Raw genomic sequence first — 20,158 nt, forward strand, 5'->3', positions numbered from 1 at the left:
GCAGAGCCCTCTGTGCCAGGCTTGGAGTCGGTATCCAGGTAGGAAGGGTAAAGGTTGCTCCCAAACCATCAGATAAAGAAGAAACGGCCTCAAGGTGCACCAGGGGAGGTTTAGATTGGATATTAGGGAATATTTGTTCACTAAAAGAGGCATTGGAACAGTCTGCCCAGGGAAGTGGTGGAATCGCCATCCCTGGAAGTGTTCAAAAAACACGTGGAGATGTCACTTGGGGACGTGGTTTAGTGGTGAACTCAAGGATGGTGCTGGATTAATGGTTGGGCTCAATGATCTTAGGGGGCTTTTCCACTGTAGTATTGTGTGAAATAGCTACACCTTGAGTACTCTGCACAGTTCTGGCCTACAGATAATTAATTAATTAATCAATTAATTAATAATGTAGTGCAAGTGGTAAAGAAATTTCTGAGAATAATTGTAAAGATGACTTAAGGTCTAAAATAGTTACTCTGCTAAGAATTCTAGGATGTTTTCAGAACAGAGACAACTACTGGTTGAAGATGTTTTTGCTTATCTTTAATATCTATAAGTTAAGTGGCTAAATCTATCAAATTTAGTGAGGTCTAATATAACTGTAAACGTAAAAAAAAAAAAACAACCAAAAAAGAAAAGGACACTGAAACCAGAAAGGCTGTCTAAATTTCATATGCAGTGTCCTTAAGTAAATGGACTCCTTATCTCCATAGGCATTTTCCAAATCACAGAACCAACCTTAATCAATTAAAATCGATTTTCCAATCAATGTTTGTATAATTCTTCGAGCCCCCATACCCAGAGCCCTGTGGACTGTGCAGAGGCACTGGACTCTGCTCTTTGCACTTGTCAATCCTTCGTGCACCTTCTCCAGTGAGTCTCAGCCCATAAGATACACAGAAGCACAGGGGTGCACGTGGGCAATTAATCAGTGCATTAATTACTCAGTGCAGGGTGTGCCTTTGGAAGTATTAAGGGATTGGTTTTCCCAGAGCAAAGGTGCACTAGGGTTTTTTTGCTGGCAGTAAATGTCAAACAGAAGGAGGAGGGGCTGGAATACATCAGAAAGCTTGTTGTGTTTAGTCATCCTAAGGAAAACTTTGAGGAGCAATATTATCAATTTAATGTTATCACTCAGTGCTTAGAAATTTGGGGGAAAGGGAGCAAAAAACACACCCAAAAATGGGGGGATTTGCACCTTTCCTGAATATGGGAAGCCCTTTAGTCAAGGAGGGCTGGATGACCCCAAACAGTCCATGTTCCTTTTAGCCACGTTGCCACACTCACTTGGATTTGGCCCCAACCTGCTCTTCTGTAAAAATATTTACTCGAAGAGATCTGTTTAAGAACATTTTAAAGCACTGAATTCTGGAGTGAAAAAGACTTGCCTGTTTAAAAGCCATTTAAGGAGAAAGGTGCTTGAAGCAGGGCCGTGGGGCTGGAGAGGAGGAGGTGATGGGAGACTCTGCAGAGGTCAGTGAGGAAAAGCTGCAAAGCAGCTGCCAGAAGAGGATGTTTTTCAAAGCAATGCTGATCTCTGCTCTCTGTCACTCTTTATTTCGTTATGCTTTTAGTAAACAATGGAGTCAGACATAAAAGTGAACCAAGATTTTAAAAGCCAGTTTAAGGCTTATCAGAAGCAACAGCAGAGGCGGCTGCAAAATGTGATGGAGAGGAAGAAGGAAAAGCAGAACAGTCAGAAGGATGATGGCAACACAGGGGAGACTTTAAGAACCCCAGATGATCTAAACCTGTTTGAAATAGGACAACCTGTAAATGAAGATGGCAGCAAAAGGTAAAGGTGTAGCAGGACCATTCCTTCAGGAAGCCACAGAAGTGTGTTTGGCTCATGATCTTATGAAACTCAGTATTATTAAGTTGACAGAGCACTTTCTGCCTTCACATCTTGGGCTTTCATTGTCCTGAGAAGACTCTCCCTGTCCTAACATGTTTACCCTCAGGGCATTGTGATTATTTATTGTCACTTATTATCAGTGTTTCACAGTGAAGGGTGCAAGGACAGCGCGGGTGAGGGTGACATGTGAGGGGCAGCCAGGTTCTATCTGACAAAATCCAGTCATTTGGGATCGCTGACACCCTCTATCTGCACTGTTGGTTAGTTCCTGCCTAACCTTTAAGCAAACAGGTTCCCTACCTGAGGAATTTCCAAAGATGGATATAGGCAAAGCAGCAAATGGGAGTAAGCCAAAGGCCTGCGGTGCAGAAAAGCGTTCCCCAGGCTATCTTTGCAATATATCCTGATTTAGAGGATCACAAGATTCCCAGGACATTGGGCATTCTGGTGTGGATGTCCCTCAATCTTGGGTGTTGGGTGTTTTTTGAGCTGAGTACATAATTCAATTTACTGAAGCAGAGATCCGAAACCCCTGCTCAGATCATTTCTCTTCCTCCCGGGATATCATCAGCCTTTCCTTCTGACCCTCTCACTAACCAGAACAGGTCTGAAGTTGGGCACATCCCAGAGATCTCTGCAGTGTTGGCTGTTCAGGGATTTGCTTTGTGTTAGTGGTGAAGCCAGCTGAAGAAATTCCTGCTTCTGCTCCATGCTGAGCCAGCTGTTTGCTAGAAACTGGATTCCCTTTCTGGGGCAAGGGTACTTTTTATCTCAAGTCATTTCAGTGACTTAATTTACAGCTTTAGCCCCACAGACTGTTCTGTTGGCAGCACAGTGGGGTGACGGGCTGTGGTACAGGGGCAGGAAAGAAGAGCTGGAAGCTCTGCCAAAACCAGCAGCTCCTGGCTGGAAAACCACAGTTAGGAATATACCCCTGAGAGAGTTCCCTCTCCCAGAATCCAGCTTGGGGAAGGGCACATCTCCCAAGGTTTATCCAGCCACTAACTAAGGTTTTTAATTCCTAAATGCTGATCTTCCCCCTGTGTTACCCTGCTCAGCTGGTTTCTGAAAGTTGCTTCCTTGAGCACCCAAGTGCTGCAGTAGAGCTGCTGTGAAGGTGGGGGGAACCCAGGATTGAACCACTGAACCTTTCAGGTGCTTCTGGGAATGTGTTATTCATGCTGCAAAGGAAATCTGAATGGAAACAGGGAGCTGAGCTTCTAGAAATTAATGTTCTCACCATTTCATCATTGTCTTCTTCACACACTGGTCCCTCACCAGAGCTGTCTGATTTGCCAAGTTGTGCTCCTGATCTGACCTCTACCAGCTGTCCTCTTCCCTTCAGCATTTTGTCCTGATACTCTTCAGAAGATTATGATGGAGACCTGTTTTTTTTAAAGATTTTTGGGAGACTGAATCCCATAGTTCAGATGTCTGTCTGGTGAAGGAAAGGGGTTTGGGTGCTCCCACAGCACACCCTGTGCAATGTGCATCCTCTGAGGTGCAGAGTACAGGAGAGTCCCAGCAGTTCTCTGCTATTTACAGGTGAGTAGTTTGAGCCTGAGTAATCCCAGAGTTATCATTTACCTCTGTTTCAGTGGCACTGGCTGTTAAAAGTCCCCATTTGACACAGCAGATTTATCTGTATTGCCCTTTGCTTACATACATCAGCATTTAGCAGAAGAGTGGTTATGAGTGTGTCAAATCCGGACAGGATTTGCTTCTTCTGGAAGGGATTCACCAGGATGTGCTTTGCAGTATTCCCATGAGAACACGTTACAAACTTGTTCCAGAGGAGCAGGACTCCATATGGGCTGCAGTGGCAGTGATTTTGGCCTGTCAGTGTTGTTTATAGCAGCACTTGGAAAACATTCTCCCCTCAGAAATCTCCCTCCCTCTGAGTCTTGGGAGTTCATTTTTCCTTCCTCCCATCCTACTCCCAAATCTTGTTTAAGGGAGTGTTTAGCTGACAGTTCTTCCCTTCTCATTTGTTCTCTCTCTAACTTTTCACTCCCTGCTCTGTTTGGTGCTTTTGAGTGTGTTTAAGTGACACTCCCCATCACATGGAGAATCTGTAACAAGAATTGGGAAAGACACAGTTTAACAAAAGTTTAATTCCTTATTCAGGGTAATTTTTTTTTTTTTTGCCTAAACGGTGCACACAAGTTGGGAAATCACCTGAATTCCTGCTCACAAGCTTCACCTGCCTCTGTTTCCTTGAACTAAGTGAAAAGGGTCACCCTTTGCAGCCTGTTTCTTTTGGCTGATTTTCTACAGCTGACGCACTTGGGTGGAATCTGCTGCCCTCTCTGTAACATGTAGGGTCACTGGGATGGGGTGGGAAGTTTCTCAGAGGAGACTCCAGCTCAGTGCAGTTGGGATTTCTGTGCTTTTCCTCAAGACTTGGAAGCCAGCTCTGAGGAGGACATCCCTGCTCAGGTGTGTTAAGAGCTTAGAACTTGCCTTTCATGTTAATCCCATAACTGTTAAAAATCCCTTTGTCCCCGTGTCTCTAATTGGATCTGAGTTCTGTTGCTGGCTTCTGTGAGTGGTACATGTGGGAATAACTGAGTTGTGCCATTTCTCAGCTCACATTGCTGCCTGCTTTCTTCTCCTTTGTAAACAGCTGCCTTTGATCTCCCTTTGATTTGAAGCTTTGAAACAGAAGTGCATTTCTTAATTACGGATTGTGAATCCTCTCCTGAACTGACTGTGCTGTTTATGGCAGTGCTTTAAGGGGTCATTTATTCCAACAAGTGCATTTGAAAGCTCTCAAGTCCAGTGGGTGCAAAAGGCTTGCTGAAACTTTGGAATAGAAAAGATTGAGGTGATTATGGAGATATCTTGCCTGGCTGTGGCTGTGTCTACACATACCTACTGTAACAACTGAGCTTTATCCAAATCAAATCTCCAAACTATAGAGGTTCAAGGTTACACTGTAAATAATTAAAATCTAGGGATCAATTCATGCAGCTGATTTAGGTGTCTGATGATACCTGAGATGCTGCAGAGCATTGGGGATTTCCACATGGGAATCATAGATTCCTGCAGCAGCTGGAGCAGGTGGGGAGCCCAAATGGCACCTGTGTGGGGGTAACTGAATTGAGTCCCAAGTTTTCTCAAGGACCCTGAGTCAGGGAGATTTGATAATCCTGAATTCCCACAATGGAACTGAGCCCCTGAGGCCACAGCTCCTAGATTTTATATTTGGGGGACCCATCACGTAAGGGCAGCAAAGAGATTTAAAGTTATTAATTCTCTGGATGTCTTGGAGAGATGAACCCCTTAAATGTTACTAGCTGTACTGAAGAATAGGAGAAGCAAGGCTGTTTCTTCCCATTCAGAGGCTTTTTTGATATTCTGTGTTTCCAAATGAGTTCCAAAAAGCACCATTAACAATACAAACTGGTGCCAGTCTGTGCTGGTGGGGTTCCAAGAGAATCAGGTGAGGACACAGGAAATTGGTCTTTTATGAATTGCTCTGAAACATTCATTATTAAAGAAAAGACCCCAGGAGCAGCTTTTGTAGTCGATGCTCTGTTGGATTCTGTTGGCTTTGTTAAGCATAGAAAATAAAGCCTGAATGTCCCACATGCTGAATGCTGATCTGCCTGATTCCCTCTGAAGAACCAGGTGAGACTGAGATGACTCTGTTTGGTAACCTCAAGAGGACTGAAAATGTACCTGTTCTGTGATGTTTTGCCCCAGACTACACAAGAAAGTGCAGAACTTTTTAAGAAGGAGCTAACTGAATAGATCAGATCATCAGCTTGTGTTCTTGTGTAAGTTTTAGGATGTGCTACTTCATTCAGTAAATTCACTCCTGATAAGCTCAGCTCATCTGTCATACAGTCAGTTCATTACTTTATTTTTGGATGTATTTGAAGCACATCACAGTGAGATTTGCCATTATGGCTTCTTTTTTCCTAGGTTTCTTGAGGCTGGGAACGAGCAGCTGCAGGATCAGCTTCGAGAGGTCCGAGATGAGAACTGCAGATTGTACAAACTGGTGACAGAGAAGGATTTTGAAATAAAGCAACTCCAGAAGAAAGTCCAGGAGGACAGGTTGGCTTTGGCGGGTAAACACAGTAACTTTGTATTCTCACCACCTTTGTTGGATGCTGATGGCAGCAAAATGTCCCTTAAAAAAAATATAGTGCTCTTTTAGGGTACACATCGATCTCTGTTCCCCACAGATCTGAAAACTTGTTGTTATTGGCACCAAAAAAAATGATGTTTTGTAGAAATCATATTTCAGAAAACCTTCTGTTGATGTCAAAGAGCTGTGTCGCAGCTTTCTCTGCTGCGTAGAGTTAAATTCCCTATTCAGGCTCCTTTTTTTTTGCCTGAACAGGGCACATGTACGGCTCAAAATCCAGCTTATAAGTGGCTTGGGTGTCCTTGGAAAACTGAACTGTGCAGGCTGCACCTCCTCCACTGGGTGCCACTGTTGGTCAGGACAGTAGTGATGACCAGGCTGCTTGAGAAGGGGGAAACCAGCAACAAACAGAGCTACAGAACATTAAGTTACATCTTAATTCTTAAAAACTCCCTGTAGTTGGTCCGTAGGATGGATGATAAGCTATTCCTGGTCAGGACCAGGAGCCAGATGTGCTGTTGCAGCTTCTCTGGCTGACTAATGCCAACCCTATTTGCATTGTGGCAAGAGGCTTGGAAATTAAAAGTTTTGATTAAGTGTGTGCAATGCATTTGGAGACCATCACAATGAAGCCCCAGCCTGGCTTTGGTAAGTTTACTACTCACTGTGGTCCTTAAAGGCCATTATTTGCCACGAAAACTAAGGGAAAAGTAGCTCCTAGATGAGAGGGGGAACACAAATCACATGACGGAGTAAGAACGGTGGAAGTGCTTTTAAAAAGAATAAGTTGCTTTTAAATGCTTTTTTAAAAGCATTTCAAATGCTTTAAAGAAACTAAATTCATGCTCTGTACAAGGTTTTTAGTAGTGATATTCCATTCTCAGCAATATTCTGGGTAGCCCCTTTAATGTCTCTGAGTTATATGGGACTCAGAATTCACTAAAGAGTGATCTGTCTTCCTTCATCTCACCCCATTTCTTGGGTATAATCTTCCCAGAGGTTATGAAAAGTCATTTCTTCAGAGCACTGAAGGAGGATGAAAGAGTTAAAAGGGATGGCAGCAGCCAGGTTCAGCCCTCACACACCCCACCAAGGATTTGTCATTGCAGGCTCACATTTGTTGCTGAGCTGGAGGTTCCTGTGGACATTGTTTGCAATTATATTGATTTTGCACTTGCACAAGAGCTTTCCTTCACCTGTGTGATGTGAAAGCCAAGTGACACTGAACAGCCAGTGCTGGGGTTTGCTTTATTTGTGACACTGATCCCAAGCCTCTGTGAGGAGGGGGAGAATGACGTGTGTGTTTAAGAGAGCAATTAAAGGAGTAATACAGTCAGGCTCCAGGGATAATCACAGGGGACATATAAATAGGCACAATGAAATTTCCTGGACGTTCTCCAGGACCCAGCTGTAATATTGTGTCTGACCTTTGGGGACAGATGTCTAGAAAATGTTCACACCTCTGTTTCAGCAACTCCTCCTGTAATAAACAACCAGGCAAAGGAGAGTGTTGTCTTCTTCCGTGATATTCCAAAAGAATCCTGTTCATGACTGCCCTTCCCAGCAGTGAGCAGAAAACACCTCCACCCTTTCTAGGGGGTGATGTTGCTACGGCCACTGCTGTGGCCTTGGGACACTGTGGCTGTTGCTGAAGTGTGAAATGTGGCTTTGCTGGCCCTGGTGTGATGCTGAATGAAAGGCCCAAGCATTCCAGCTGGAATCACTGATGTCTCTTCCCTCTCTTGTTCATTTGAGTGCCTGGCACAGCTCTGGGAGGAATGGATTGGACAATAAAAGTACATTGTGCGCTGGGCAGAGAACAAAAGCATCATCTATTCTGAATCTTGCCTGTAAGACGTGACCTCTGCTTTTATGTGTCCTTTTCAGGGACTTCAGGGTTAGCTGGAGATGTTGCAGCCACTAAAATAGTGGAATTGGCCAAAAAGAACCGTGAGATAACTGCTGAGGCCGAGAGCGAAAGAGCCAAAGTGAAGCAGCTGAATCACAAAGTCAAGGAGCTGGAGAGAGAAGTGAGGCGTTTTTCTTGTTCTCTTTTTGCATCCTAGAACATAGAAATCCAGTGTTTGGGATAGAAAATGGGTTTGACTCGTGTTCACATGCTGAATTTGCTCTTATATCCGTGTTTACTTTGGGTTCTGCCCATTTCTGTCTGTGATAGGAGAGAGGGGGGTGTGCCCTCACCTGTTTGCTTCTCTGAAGGAGGAGCTAGGAAAGAAAATTATAATGACCCAAAGATTTGTTAAACAGCAATTAGAAATGTTCATTTGTATTTGAAGCACAGAAGTTTTTCTGATTATTTTTGTGTGTGTGAGGAGGAGCAAATTTCACCCCAGTATGTCTTAGATTCCCACCTCATTAATACCAGTCAGGAATTTGTACTCTATTCTTCTGAGCTTCATTCATCCACATAAATAAAGCTGTTTTCTGGCACAAGTATTTATAGAACTGAGACATCAACAAACTAGATCATGTAAGACAGCAAATCTTCACTCAGGCAGATTGATTTTTCTAGTTTACTATGATTTTTTTTATATGTGCCAACCTTTCACAGGAATAATTTTACTCAAGTGACTGCTGAAATGAAAATTGGATGCCTTGATGTCAATCTTTATTTTGTCCTTTACTTTGTCCTCTTCCTTACACAATATTGGTGAATTTTTTGATAATTTTCAATGCTTTTTTATGAACTTTGCTTTCTTAGAAGACATCAGTTAAGTGGATCAATAATGTTTATCGTGCTGACAGATGCATTTTGACTCCATCTTTCACAGTCATTTATTACCATAAGTCATGCATCTATCTGAATTTTACTCCAGTTACCTGAAAGATCAAGAAGTCATAGATTAAATTAAATTTTGGAGAACTCCTGCATAAATCCAGAGTGTTCTGGTCAGAGGGGTCTTGTCAAACAGTTGGCAGGTTGGCAGAGAAGCATCAGGTGTAGGTTGGGACCTACAAAATCCCACAAGGAGTGGAGCAAGTCATGAATAATTTAAAGGAAAACCAACTTGGTTCTAATGCACTACTGCAGAGGTGTGATGACCATTATTCAAACAGAAATTTAAAATATTCTCAGATGTAGAATATATATAATATATATAAAATAATCTCAGGTTTTGACCCAAAAAGAAAGGACCGCAGACATTTCAGGAAAGGAAATATAACTCAAAGAAAAAAGAAAATTTTCAAGAAACAATAATTATTTATCAAAGCAGAGATGGACATTTTATATATGAACAAATCTGTCCCCAGACACCAGGAAAATCAAAATAAAAACTAAAAACGTGCCTCATGTGAGGTGAACCACAATGTGAACCCTACTGCAACTGTGCCCTGGTCCATGGTTTGTATTTTCTCCACCTAATTTGGGGCGTCTCTCCTCTAAATTAATGGTGACTGGCTGAGTTTGTGGGTTTTACTTGTTCAGTAGAACTATATGAAAATGTAAAAGATGGGTAAAATTAAAGCAGTATTAGGCAGTGGGAGGTATGTATCAAAAATGTTGAGTGATAGATAGAAAACACTGTTATTTTACGTATTTTTAGCTCTTTGCTTGCATGAAAACTGAAAAATCTGTAAATCATGAGTGTTTTAACATGATTATGTTCCCCCAAAGAAAATGGAAGGTGTGGCCATTGAGCAATCACTTGGCAAGGGGTGGTGCATGTAAGCAAAGGCTGCAGAGGGATGTTTGCAGAAAACTTCCATAGAATTTTGGCCCAAAGCTGCCAAATCCAGCTGAAATTCCTCATTCTCAGTCCATTGACTACAAAAGTTTATGAGCTGGATAGAAAGGGTGGCCCTGACCCACAAGAAGGGGTGATTTTAAAGCTCTGTGTTTCCCCAGATGCCGCTTTAATGAAAAAGCTGTTCTTTTATTCAGGCAAATAATTGAGATTTTCCACCCACCTCAAAGAATGAAGTCCCAACCCTTTAAAGCAACACTTCCTGGCCTTTCCAGCTCCAAATTCCTGTGCTCCCATCCAGTAAGAAGTCTTTGCAACCTCAGCACAGGGCTTGATTCAGGGCAGGAGGAACTGTATGTCTGCCTTCTTTTGCTGTGATGAGCAATAGGAGACATATTCTTTATTCTTCATGGGTTAAAAAATGCTACTTTAGAGCTATCAGCTGAAGAAAAAGAGCCTTAACACCATTAAATCTAAGCTGTAGGGCATCAAGTAGTCATTTCTCCTTTTATATTCCTCTGGTGAGTAGAATAGGTGCTTTTAATGAAATATCCTGGGCTGGGCAGGATTTACATTTATGTATATAAACATTAATTTTATGTACCTATGGTGATAAAATGCCCCAGGAATCTCTATACTTGAAATCTGATCTCATCTCACCAAGTCAGAGACATTTCTTGAAGTTGTTCCACAAATAAAATAACCCATGACTCTTTGGGAAGCATTTCAGGGGAAAAAAAATTCTTCCCTACTGACTGTGTTTAAAAACAGGGGAAAATTAATTATTTTCTTTAGAGTTAATAAACATCCATATTTTAATTTTTTACTAATTAACACCCCATAGAGGGATGCTCTTTGCTGTATCCATTCTACATTAACAATGCTTTTTTTTTTTTTTCCAGCTACAGGCAACTGTAGAAAAAATACATTCCCTTGGTGGTGGTGGAATCAAGGAATCAACTCGGAAGATGCTGGAAGAAAACTTGGTATGAAGTTTATACTTCCTAAATATCCCAAAAATCATGGAGGAAATGGGTCTGGAAAGACAGATTCTCTGATCCTGATAAATGTGGTTCTTAATCACTTCAGTTTTTCCCTGAGGATTCTGTTCTCACCGAGTACATTCTTCTCTTCACAGGCTGAAAGTCCAGAGGTGAAAGCACTGCAAGAAAAATTAAACACAGCCAACTTGAAAGCCATGGAATATCGGAACCAGCTCCAATCCTCCAGACAGGAACTGAAGATGACCCAAAAGGTACCGTTTCAGGAGGCATTTAAATTATCATTTAATTAGGTATTTGGTTTTAATATAGGTTTCAGTCCCATGGAAATCAATGGGATTAAAGACTGCTGGAAATAAAACATGTTTAAACAGTTTGTTGGAGTAACATCCAGAATAACCTTTCCCTCTTTGATTCAGGATGGATTTAAGTGTTCCTATGTGCTCTGTTTCCCCTGGTTTCCTCAGTTTGTGTAAGAGACCTGCAATGCAGATCAGAGTAGAGAGTATGGTCCTAAAAATAGAACTCTGCTGACCTTTTTATAAATAATTTAAATGCTCTCCATACTAAGTTTAGCTGTGTCAGAATTGTGCAAGGGAGTTTGGCTCAATTCCTGATGGCAAGGGTGTGTATTTAGACAAATTTAGGCAAATAAATGCCCTATTTAATTATGGTTAAATATTCATTATATAAAAAATAACAGTGTATATTGAAAACTGTTAGTAATGCTTGTGTTTACTGCTAGAGAGAGCCCCAAAACTTCTATTCAAGCCTCATTGTTGGTGTCAATCCCCTTTTTCACAGCTCTTGGCAAATGAAATTGGGGAAGATGTGAACATTCAAAGTCTCTTGGCCAATTCTGGCAGCTGGCGTGGACGGGCCCAGCAGATCCTCGTTCTCCAAAACAAGGTGAGTGAAGACCCTGGATGGTGCCACCTCAGCTGGAAGCTGGAATTGTCTTTCTAAGTATGGATATCACCTCAATTTAAGCTAAAGGTACTGTTAATTCTTCATTAGTTCTTAAAATCTACAGTAATTACTCTATTGCAACCATACAAGGTTGGGTATTTAACTGGGAATCTTTCACATCTGTGTGAAAGGAGTGAGCTGAGTGACCCTGGAGAGCTGTGGCAGCCCAGTTAAAATCCCAGGGTGTTTTGAAGGTGCCTCCCTCCACTGAGAACAGAAGGAGCCCTGTCGGTGTCTGTGCTCTGACTTAGACACCTTTGTTCAGTGTCTAAAGTCAGATGGGAAGAATTGAGGCCAGATAAGATTTTCAAGTTGTTCCTTAGGGAGCTTCAGTAAAATCTTTAACTCTTGAATCTTCTGAAGGGCTGGAATGTCAGCTGGAGACAGGGAGGCAGCTTTGTCTGCATCAAAATAAAACTTCTCTCAGGCAATTTGATACATAATTTTCCTACTTTTCTGGTATTTAATTATATGCCATCAAACTGTGAGTTCTGCACTCTGATTGACCGGGGTTGTTAACCTCTGCTTTCCCTTGATCAAATCACATTTCCTTCTGTTCTACCCCCTGCCTGGGGTTCCTCTGAAGACTGTACATACTGTTCTCTGCTCTAATGCAGAGACTTCTTTCTGAGACAGTCTCCTCAGGCCCCTTTTGTAGTCAGTGGGGATCTTGTAAATACAGTCACTGGATCAAAAGTGAGGCAGGTCCATCTTATCTTGGATCACACCTCCAGAACAGGCAGAGGAACTGAGCTGTGGCAGTACCCAATTCCTTCTGCTGACTATAAAAGGAGTCTGCAGTGAGTAGGTGACAAGCAGGGGCTGAGTTCACTTGCCTACACACAGTTCAGATGCTCTGGAGTGTCTGCCTGGCCTCCACATGTGGCTCCAAAAAGGCACAGATCTCCCACGTGTCCCGAGTCAACCAGAGGTCTGGTGTCATATCTCCTTCCTGCACAGATGCCCTAAAATCTGCGTGTTTTATTAGCAGCTAAATTTAAATTTGAAAGACCAGACACTGCTCTGTGCTAGTTAATAATATCAGGAATTAATATGAGGTTACACTCTGAGCTGCCTTTGGTTGTGTCCCTTTGGTGCTGGACCACTGTGCTCCTGACAGACCCCTGGATGAGTTGCCATTATTGTCCCCTAGGTTCGAGAGCTGGAGAGTAAGTTGGGTCAAAACAAGACCAGAAGATCAGTGATGGACATTGATGAGGACTTCCTGGCCCTTGAGGATCCAAGGAGGTTGTCAGCCCAGGAGAAGCACTTGCTGAAGCTTCGCAACTTGGAGAAAGAAAAGAGAGAAGCTTTGGAGGTAAAAACCTGTGAACCAACAGAATTCTGTTTGGGGGTGTGCTGTGTGATAACTTGCCTTACAGGGTGTGTTACACCCTACCCAGAGACCATCTCACAAACCCACCTGATCTGCTGGAGGAAGTTCTGCCACACTCCACAGACAAGCCCTGCTAGAGCTGCATCCGAATTCCAGAGCATCCCTCTGGCCCTCGGCCAGGTGTGCATTCCTCATGCAGTGTTAAAAACAAACATCACATGGAACCTACAGGATGGACAGGGGATCAGACCCAGCCAGCATGGGTTTAGGAGGGGCAGGTCCTGCCTGACCAACCTGATCTCCTTTTGTGACCAGGTGACCCACCTGGTGGATGAGGGGAAGGCTGTGGATGTGTCTACCTGGACTTAGCAAAGCCTTGGACACCGTCTCCTGTGGCACACTCCTGGAAAAGCTGCAGTTCACAGCTTGGACAGGGGCACTCTGTGCTGGGTTAGGAACTGGCTGATGGCCAGTTCTTAACTGGTGGGGAATGGTGCTGCACCCAGTTGGGATCTGGTCACTAGTGGTGTCCCCAGGGATCAGAGCTGGGCCCAGTCCTGTTTATTATCTGTATTGATGATCTGGATGAGGGGATTGAGTCCACCATCAGCAAATTTGCAGATGACACCAAGCTGGGGGGGAGTTTCCATCTGCTGGAGGGCAGGAGGGCTCTGCAGAGGGACCTGGACTGGTTGGATAAATGGGCTGAATCCAATGGTCTGATGTTTAACAAGGCCAAGTGCCGGGTCCTGCACTTTGGCCACAACAACCCCCAGCAGCACCACAGAGTGACTGGAGAGCGATCAGGAGAAGAGGGACCTGGGGTTTCTAATCAACAGCAAGCTGAACATGAGCCAGAGTGTGCCCAGGTAGCCAAGAAGGCCAATGGATCCTGGCCTGGCTCAGGAACAGTGTGGCAGCAGGAGCAGAGAAGTGATTCTGCCCCTGGACTCAGCACTGGTGAGGCCACCCCTGGAGTGCTGTGTCCAGCTCTGGGCCCTCAGCTCAGGAAGGACATGGAGGGGCTGGAGCAGGTCCAGGGAAGAGCGACGAGGCTGGGGAAGGGACTGGAGCACAATTCCTGTGAGGAGAGGCTGAGGGAGCTGTGGGGGCTCAAACTGGAGAGGAAGAGGCTCAGGGGAGACCTCCTCACTCTCTGCAACTCCCTGACAGGAGGAGGGAGCCAGGTGGGGGTCGGGCTCTTCTTCCAGGAACCAGCAGTAGGACAAGAGGGCTCAGTCTTGAGCTGTGCCAGGGGAGGTTTAGGTTGGATATTAGGAAGAAATGTTTTCCAGAGAGAGTAATCAGCCATTGGAATGGGCTGCCCAGGGAGGGGGCAGAGTCACCGTCCCTGGAGGTGTTTAAGGTGAGACTGGATGTGGCATCAGTGCCATGGGCTGAGTGACAGGGTGGTGTTGGGTCATGGGTCATGATCTCAGACGTCTTTTCCAGCCTGGTTGATTCTGTGATTCTTGGATCCCCCTCACACCTCCTATATCTGTGTGGCTCTGGGCTTCTCTATTGGAACAGAATAAAGTTGAGAATCAACCTAATCCACTCGGATTCCTGAGCAGACAGACCCTTTTTTGATGCGAGCAGCAGCGTTTGCAATTCCTACTTCCTTAGGAGTGATACAATATGCCAGTCCAATTTTTTAGATATTTTTTAAGATTCTACCAGGTAATGTGTGATTCTTTCTGCTCCCCAAAGCAGCTGGGGCCTGGTGCTGGGTTATAACTGTCGTGTCCTGTGGTGTGTTTGCATCCCTGCAGAAACTCGCCGGGGAGCACCGCGCTCTCCAAAACAGCCACGAGGAAGTGAGAAAAAAACTCGATGCAACAAAAGCCAGGAACAAAATCCTGTGTGGTGAACTGAAAATCCTGAAGGCACAGATTGTAACCTTGCTGGAGAAAGGAAAACACGACGATGAGCTCATAGATGCCTTGCTGGTACGGTCTGACTTTATCTGTTGGTCCCAGCCCTCTTTCTGTAAGTGGTGAAACGTGATGTCATTCAGTGACACAGACAACCTTGGGGAATACAGGAGCCTGATGAATCCAACTGTGACAGCCAGAGGTTTCCTAGTCAGCTAAAGCCCTTCTGCATTTTGGGTCAGGTCATGTAAAGGCTGCAAGACAGCACCAGGTGTGACAGTTGCAGTCAAGTGGCTCAAAGCTGCAAGGATTGGAAGGAACATTTTGCAGAAGGATTGAAATAGAATTTGTCTTGTAGGTAGAGGAAGAGCTTCATTCCTGACCCATGGAGATGGACTGTATTGTCTGTTCTACTTTCAGCTCCATTGGTAGATTATTTTTTTCTTTAGAATGCCTGCAGTTTTGCAAGATCTCCTTTGTTTGTAACACAGCTTTCATTTATTGTGTTAAACAGCCCAAAACACACAAGCTGAACCATGAATTTTAAACCATGTGCACATTCACTTGCAGCAGCTGAAGCTGAGAGGGTTTGGCCCCTTCAAAACCAAGAGTTTCAGCAGACTCAAGGTGCTGAAAAAGAAATAAATGGCTGCTGTCATGGTATTGCAGGGTTCTTTAGTCCTGCCATGGTTCTAAATAGCCTTCCCCAATTAAAATAGTAAAAAAAATATATATATTAGAGAATATGCCAGTTCTTAGCAGGGTTAGTTCCGTGTTTCCTGATCCAGCTCCTCACCAGTTTCAAACCACTTGGATTTCCTTGCTTCTGTGCACAGGTTTTGGCTAAGGCATGTTTATAACTGAGCAGGAATTCACCCTCCTCACACCAGGCACTGTGAGGAGCTTGGGTGCTGAGCAGCAGGTTAGAGGAGCCAAATAACAGTTGTCATTTTTGCCACGTCTGAGCATTCTCACTAAAATTATTGCAGAAAGATGCAAGTTTATTTGGGAGGGGATGGTTAATCTGTTTTATCCCTTATATCAAGGATGTACTTTCCTTGCAGTTTGTTGGCCTGACAGAACAAACTGTCTGACAGGTATTAGATTTGTCAGTGTGAAAGAAAACCTCCAAAACTCACTGGTGAAGCAGCCTGAACTCATAGCTGTCACCTCATGGTACCCTCATCTTTTAATGTCACTGTCACACAGTCTGATCATGGGCTAATTTCACAAAAAGCACGTTGAAATCTTGACTTTCATCCAGTTTATGAAAAATTTATTCACCTTCTTTGTCCAAGGCCTGCTCTGTTTTCTGTTACACTGAGTAGCAAAGCTGCTACTGAATCAATGAGCTGCAAATTGAATCTCTCAGTTGCTCAGGTCAACACAACAAATCAAACTCCTAGAGCAGCACTGGTGAAACCAGTGTGCTCCCACCAAGGAATGGGTTTGGCAGGGCAGGAGCTTGTCCTGCCATTCCTAAATGGAGATTTGTTTGGAGGATGCAAATAATCGTGGTGTACAAAATGAAGATCTCACTCGTTGTTTCTATTTTATCAGAGCCAGCAGAAGCAAATGCAGGAGATCTTAAAGGACCTGAGCCAGAAGGATGAGAACAAAATAGGGCAGATGTTGAACAATGAGATTCAGAAACAAAGCTGCCTCATAGAGCAGCTCAGGGAGATGGTGGCTGAACGAGATGCAAAGGTTCAAATGATGGAACAGGTGATGGGGGAGCTCACACTTCAGGTAGGAGAACAAATGAACCAGAAAAGCACCCTGTGTCATCATTTTAGATCTAGATCCTTCTTGTCTGAGGTGCTACCTCGAGACAGTCCTACTGACAGTCTCTCCTTGTGGAATAATAAAGCAGGAATCCTCTTTTGTAACTCCTCAGTTTCTTTCCTGTTAGTACATAACTTTTCAAGCTGTTTAAGCAGCAAGAAAACATAGAAATATCAATCCCACCCACAAGTGGCTCCATGTCGAGACTGTCACTTGGCTGACAGCAAGGGCTGGGGCTCCAGTGGGGAATTCTCAGTGTTCACAATCCTTGGCTGCTGAAAGAAAGAGGCAAACAAATATGTTAAACCAACATCAGCAGGCTGCTGATCCTGCAGTCAGGTTTTGTTAATACTTAGGCATCCAATTCCCAGTGATCTAAAACACTCATAGGGTTTTATGGTGAGATTGTGAATCTGCCAAATACCTCAGTAATGGGGGCTGGAACATTGAACCCAGGATAAAACCTGGGTTAGGGACACAAACCAGCTGTGCTGGCAGTGGTGGTGCCACACTGTGGGTTCTCCAGTGCCACTGTGCACCCTGATTTCATGGGAAACTGCACTTTCCTTTACTGACTCTTGCTCTGTTTTCGTCCTGCAATGGATAGAAATGAAAGAAAAGCTTCTGAGGAGGTCCTGTAAATCCAAAGCTCTGGCATGCTTTTAGCAATAATTATAGGCTGCTGATTAGGCATTGATGCAGCTATTTGCCTTTGAACTGTGTAATTGGTTTTATAACCTGCTCCAACATTAACAGAAGGAATCTGCCCATCAAGGGGAGGGTTCAGGAGCTGCTGATACACCACCTTCTGAGCACTCTGAGGCACCTCTGGCACCAGGCAGCAGTGAGGTTGCAAGGACTGACTCTGCCCGGTAAGAAGACCCCAAATGTCAGCGTTTAAATTTGTTGGGAGTAATTCAGCAGCCTGGTTTTTCCCAGGCAGTTTTATGAAACCACAAGTGCTTTGTGCCAGCAGCTGTGGCAGCCCGTTTACAGTATATGGGAATCTCTAATCACATTATCTCTTGGACTTTTGTCCTGGAACAGAGAAGCATATACAGACTTGCAGACATTACTAGATTTGGCATGATGGTAGTGCAGCTAATTCCTTCTCTCCAGCTCAGATAATGTTTATGTGGTCAGCTTAAGTGCCTGGGAGTCTTTTTCTCTTATGAGAAACAGGGCTTCTAACGAGGAGACTTCTGTGAGCAGGGTGGTGAATTAAAACAAAATGCCATTTTAGGTAAGCACTAAATCACTGGCGCACTATTTAAATCAATAAATGCACTTTGAGTAGTATTTACATGCAGCAATGTTGAAAACACACCACATCATTTGTTCTTAACAAACACCCTTTTTAAAGCTTGGTTGAGGACCGTGTAAATTACACTAATCTTAAAACAGCAATAAATCTGATTTTTGTTTACACTGATGTAACTCTGGGTCACTCTGGCTGTGTAAAGATATCAAAGCAAGTTATATCCTTTCCTGTTAAAGTGCTGGGTTTGTTGCTAAAGAGTTCATGGTCTAATTGACAATGAGGATTTGAGACTGGTCTTAGGAGGATGGAGGAAATTTTTCATCAAGTTGCAACTGATTTTGTCTCTGTCACGTTATTTTAGACACTGAATTTGGCTTTAAAATTGTCAGCTGTATCCCTGAGTCTAATGGAATATTACCATAAAATTCAAGAAAAATTCTATTCAAGCATCCTTAATTTGAAAGTTTCTGCATCTCCATTGTTGTACCATTCGACTGCCTTTATCCTCCCACTTCTAACTCTGCAGAAGTTGTTGGGCTCTGATGGAGCAAACCTATATTTTATCCCCCCTTTTTTTTTTTTACTTCATATGTTTGCTGATGGTAAGCAGGAAAAGGAGGTTGGGTAATGGCTTTGCAGAAGCCACTAAGTGCAGTGCATAAATTATTGCCTGTGGACGTGGCTAAAGGCTCTACCATGGAAAGAGCTGACGTGTCAGGTGGGCAATGAATGATCCTGAAAGCTGTGAGAGCTCTTAATAACTTGGTCAGCAAGGCTCACTCCTTCCATTAACTTTAATATGCTGATGAACTCTCTATTCTGTTTTACTGGAGTGAATCATCTTTTCCTATCAGGAAAGATGAAATGAAAAATGCTATAAATAGGAGCTGAAGCCCCTCGGAGATGGTGAAGTAAAAAATCTGCATTTTTAGACTGGGCCAAGTCTGTCATTATCAATTTGATTTTAGGATTAACCACTCCTAGCCTAGGAGGCAGCTCTGCCTGTTCCTCAGTATTAAGGGTTTATCCTCTTGTTAGCTGCAGCCTGAAGACAAGGAAACCTGGGCTAAGTCTACAGGGACTTGGCTTTAGGCAGCTGAGCTCATACTGAGAAAACAAGCACACACCAAAATTTGATGTCCCAAACACACATATCATTGGGTATAAAACTCATTCAGAGTGGAAGTGATCCAGTGTGATCAGTTCTCTCTTCTTCTTAAAACCTGGCAGATCTTCATGAGGGTTTTCACAGAGCAGAAGGGTTCAGAAAAGTATATTTTTAGAGGGCATTTGGAAATGCAAGTTGTAGACCTTGTTGCAGAGCAGGAGATCATCTGTTTGTGGAAGTATGTGACATAAAAACACGATCAGAGGAGCACAGTCACCTGGGTGAAGGTGTGAGCTGGGAGTGCTCTTCCCTACAAGGCAGGAATAACCACAGACGTTGGGAAATGACAGGAGTTCTTGGAATACTGCCTGACAAAGCTTTTCTCCCCTCAGCACAGTGTTCAGGATGGGCCACATGCTTGTGGAATCAGCAGCCACGAGGCCTTCCCTTAGGGATGACATCCCACACGGAGGGTAAGGATATGAACTTCATCTTTAGCAAGAGGGGTGTCCCACCACACTCCACAAGCTGCTGGCAAGCCTTGTCCTTTTCTGCCTTGTTTCTGGAGCAAACAGCTCCTTTTACCATCCTTCCTACCTGATGCTGCCCAAGAGCTCTGGCACAGGCTCTAACATCTTCTTGCTCTCTTAATTTTTTAATTGATTGCTGGTTTGACACCACATAAATCCATTTTTTTTCCCCATGTTTATTCCCAACCACTAAGATTTCTCTTGCTTTTTGTTCTAAAGGAGATACTCCTGAATGCAGAGAGGTAATGAAGTGCATAATAATGGGATACATGGGAAAACTGCCCCTTCCTTTCATCACATGCTGGGCACAAGAACAGCCATTGTAGTAGTGCTGCCTGAAGCCTTTCAGAGGGAGAAAATCAATAGCAGGGCATTTAATAGCTGAGTGTAGCACTTTGGAGATAGAATCCTCTTTGGCAGGAGCAGTGGGAGGAGAGTCAGGGATAATGAATTGATCAGAGGTGGAAGTTTGGTTTTTGGGGGTGATGGGAAGGGGAAGCATCCTGGAAACCCCTCTCTAGTGAAACTCACAGGAGCTTTATTTCCAAATATTTTTGTTCTATTTATTATAGTCTATTTATTATAGTCTATTTATTATAGTCTATTTATTATAGTCTATTTATTATAGTCTATTTCTTATAGTCT

General features: G+C 43.6%; 1 protein-coding gene across 1 annotated transcript in view; it reads left to right on the top strand.

The window, feature by feature from the left end:
• CCDC13 (coiled-coil domain containing 13) overlaps positions 1-20,158 on the top strand; it is a 29,137-nt gene that overhangs the window by 528 nt on the left and 8,451 nt on the right. Inside the window, exons 2-12 of the mRNA XM_027695465.1 lie at positions 1,563-1,783; positions 5,774-5,922; positions 7,830-7,972; positions 10,552-10,635; positions 10,788-10,904; positions 11,455-11,559; positions 12,773-12,937; positions 14,728-14,904; positions 16,390-16,578; positions 17,371-17,486; positions 19,376-19,456. Of these exons, the coding sequence (XP_027551266.1) occupies positions 1,569-1,783; positions 5,774-5,922; positions 7,830-7,972; positions 10,552-10,635; positions 10,788-10,904; positions 11,455-11,559; positions 12,773-12,937; positions 14,728-14,904; positions 16,390-16,578; positions 17,371-17,486; positions 19,376-19,456 (1,541 nt within the window). The 5' untranslated portion in view covers positions 1,563-1,568. The remainder of the gene's footprint in view (positions 1-1,562; positions 1,784-5,773; positions 5,923-7,829; positions 7,973-10,551; positions 10,636-10,787; positions 10,905-11,454; positions 11,560-12,772; positions 12,938-14,727; positions 14,905-16,389; positions 16,579-17,370; positions 17,487-19,375; positions 19,457-20,158) is intronic.

The sequence above is a fragment of the Neopelma chrysocephalum genome, unplaced genomic scaffold (assembly GCF_003984885.1).
Source record: "Neopelma chrysocephalum unplaced genomic scaffold, ASM398488v2 Primary Assembly neopelma1_101, whole genome shotgun sequence".
NCBI lineage: Eukaryota > Metazoa > Chordata > Aves > Passeriformes > Pipridae > Neopelma > Neopelma chrysocephalum.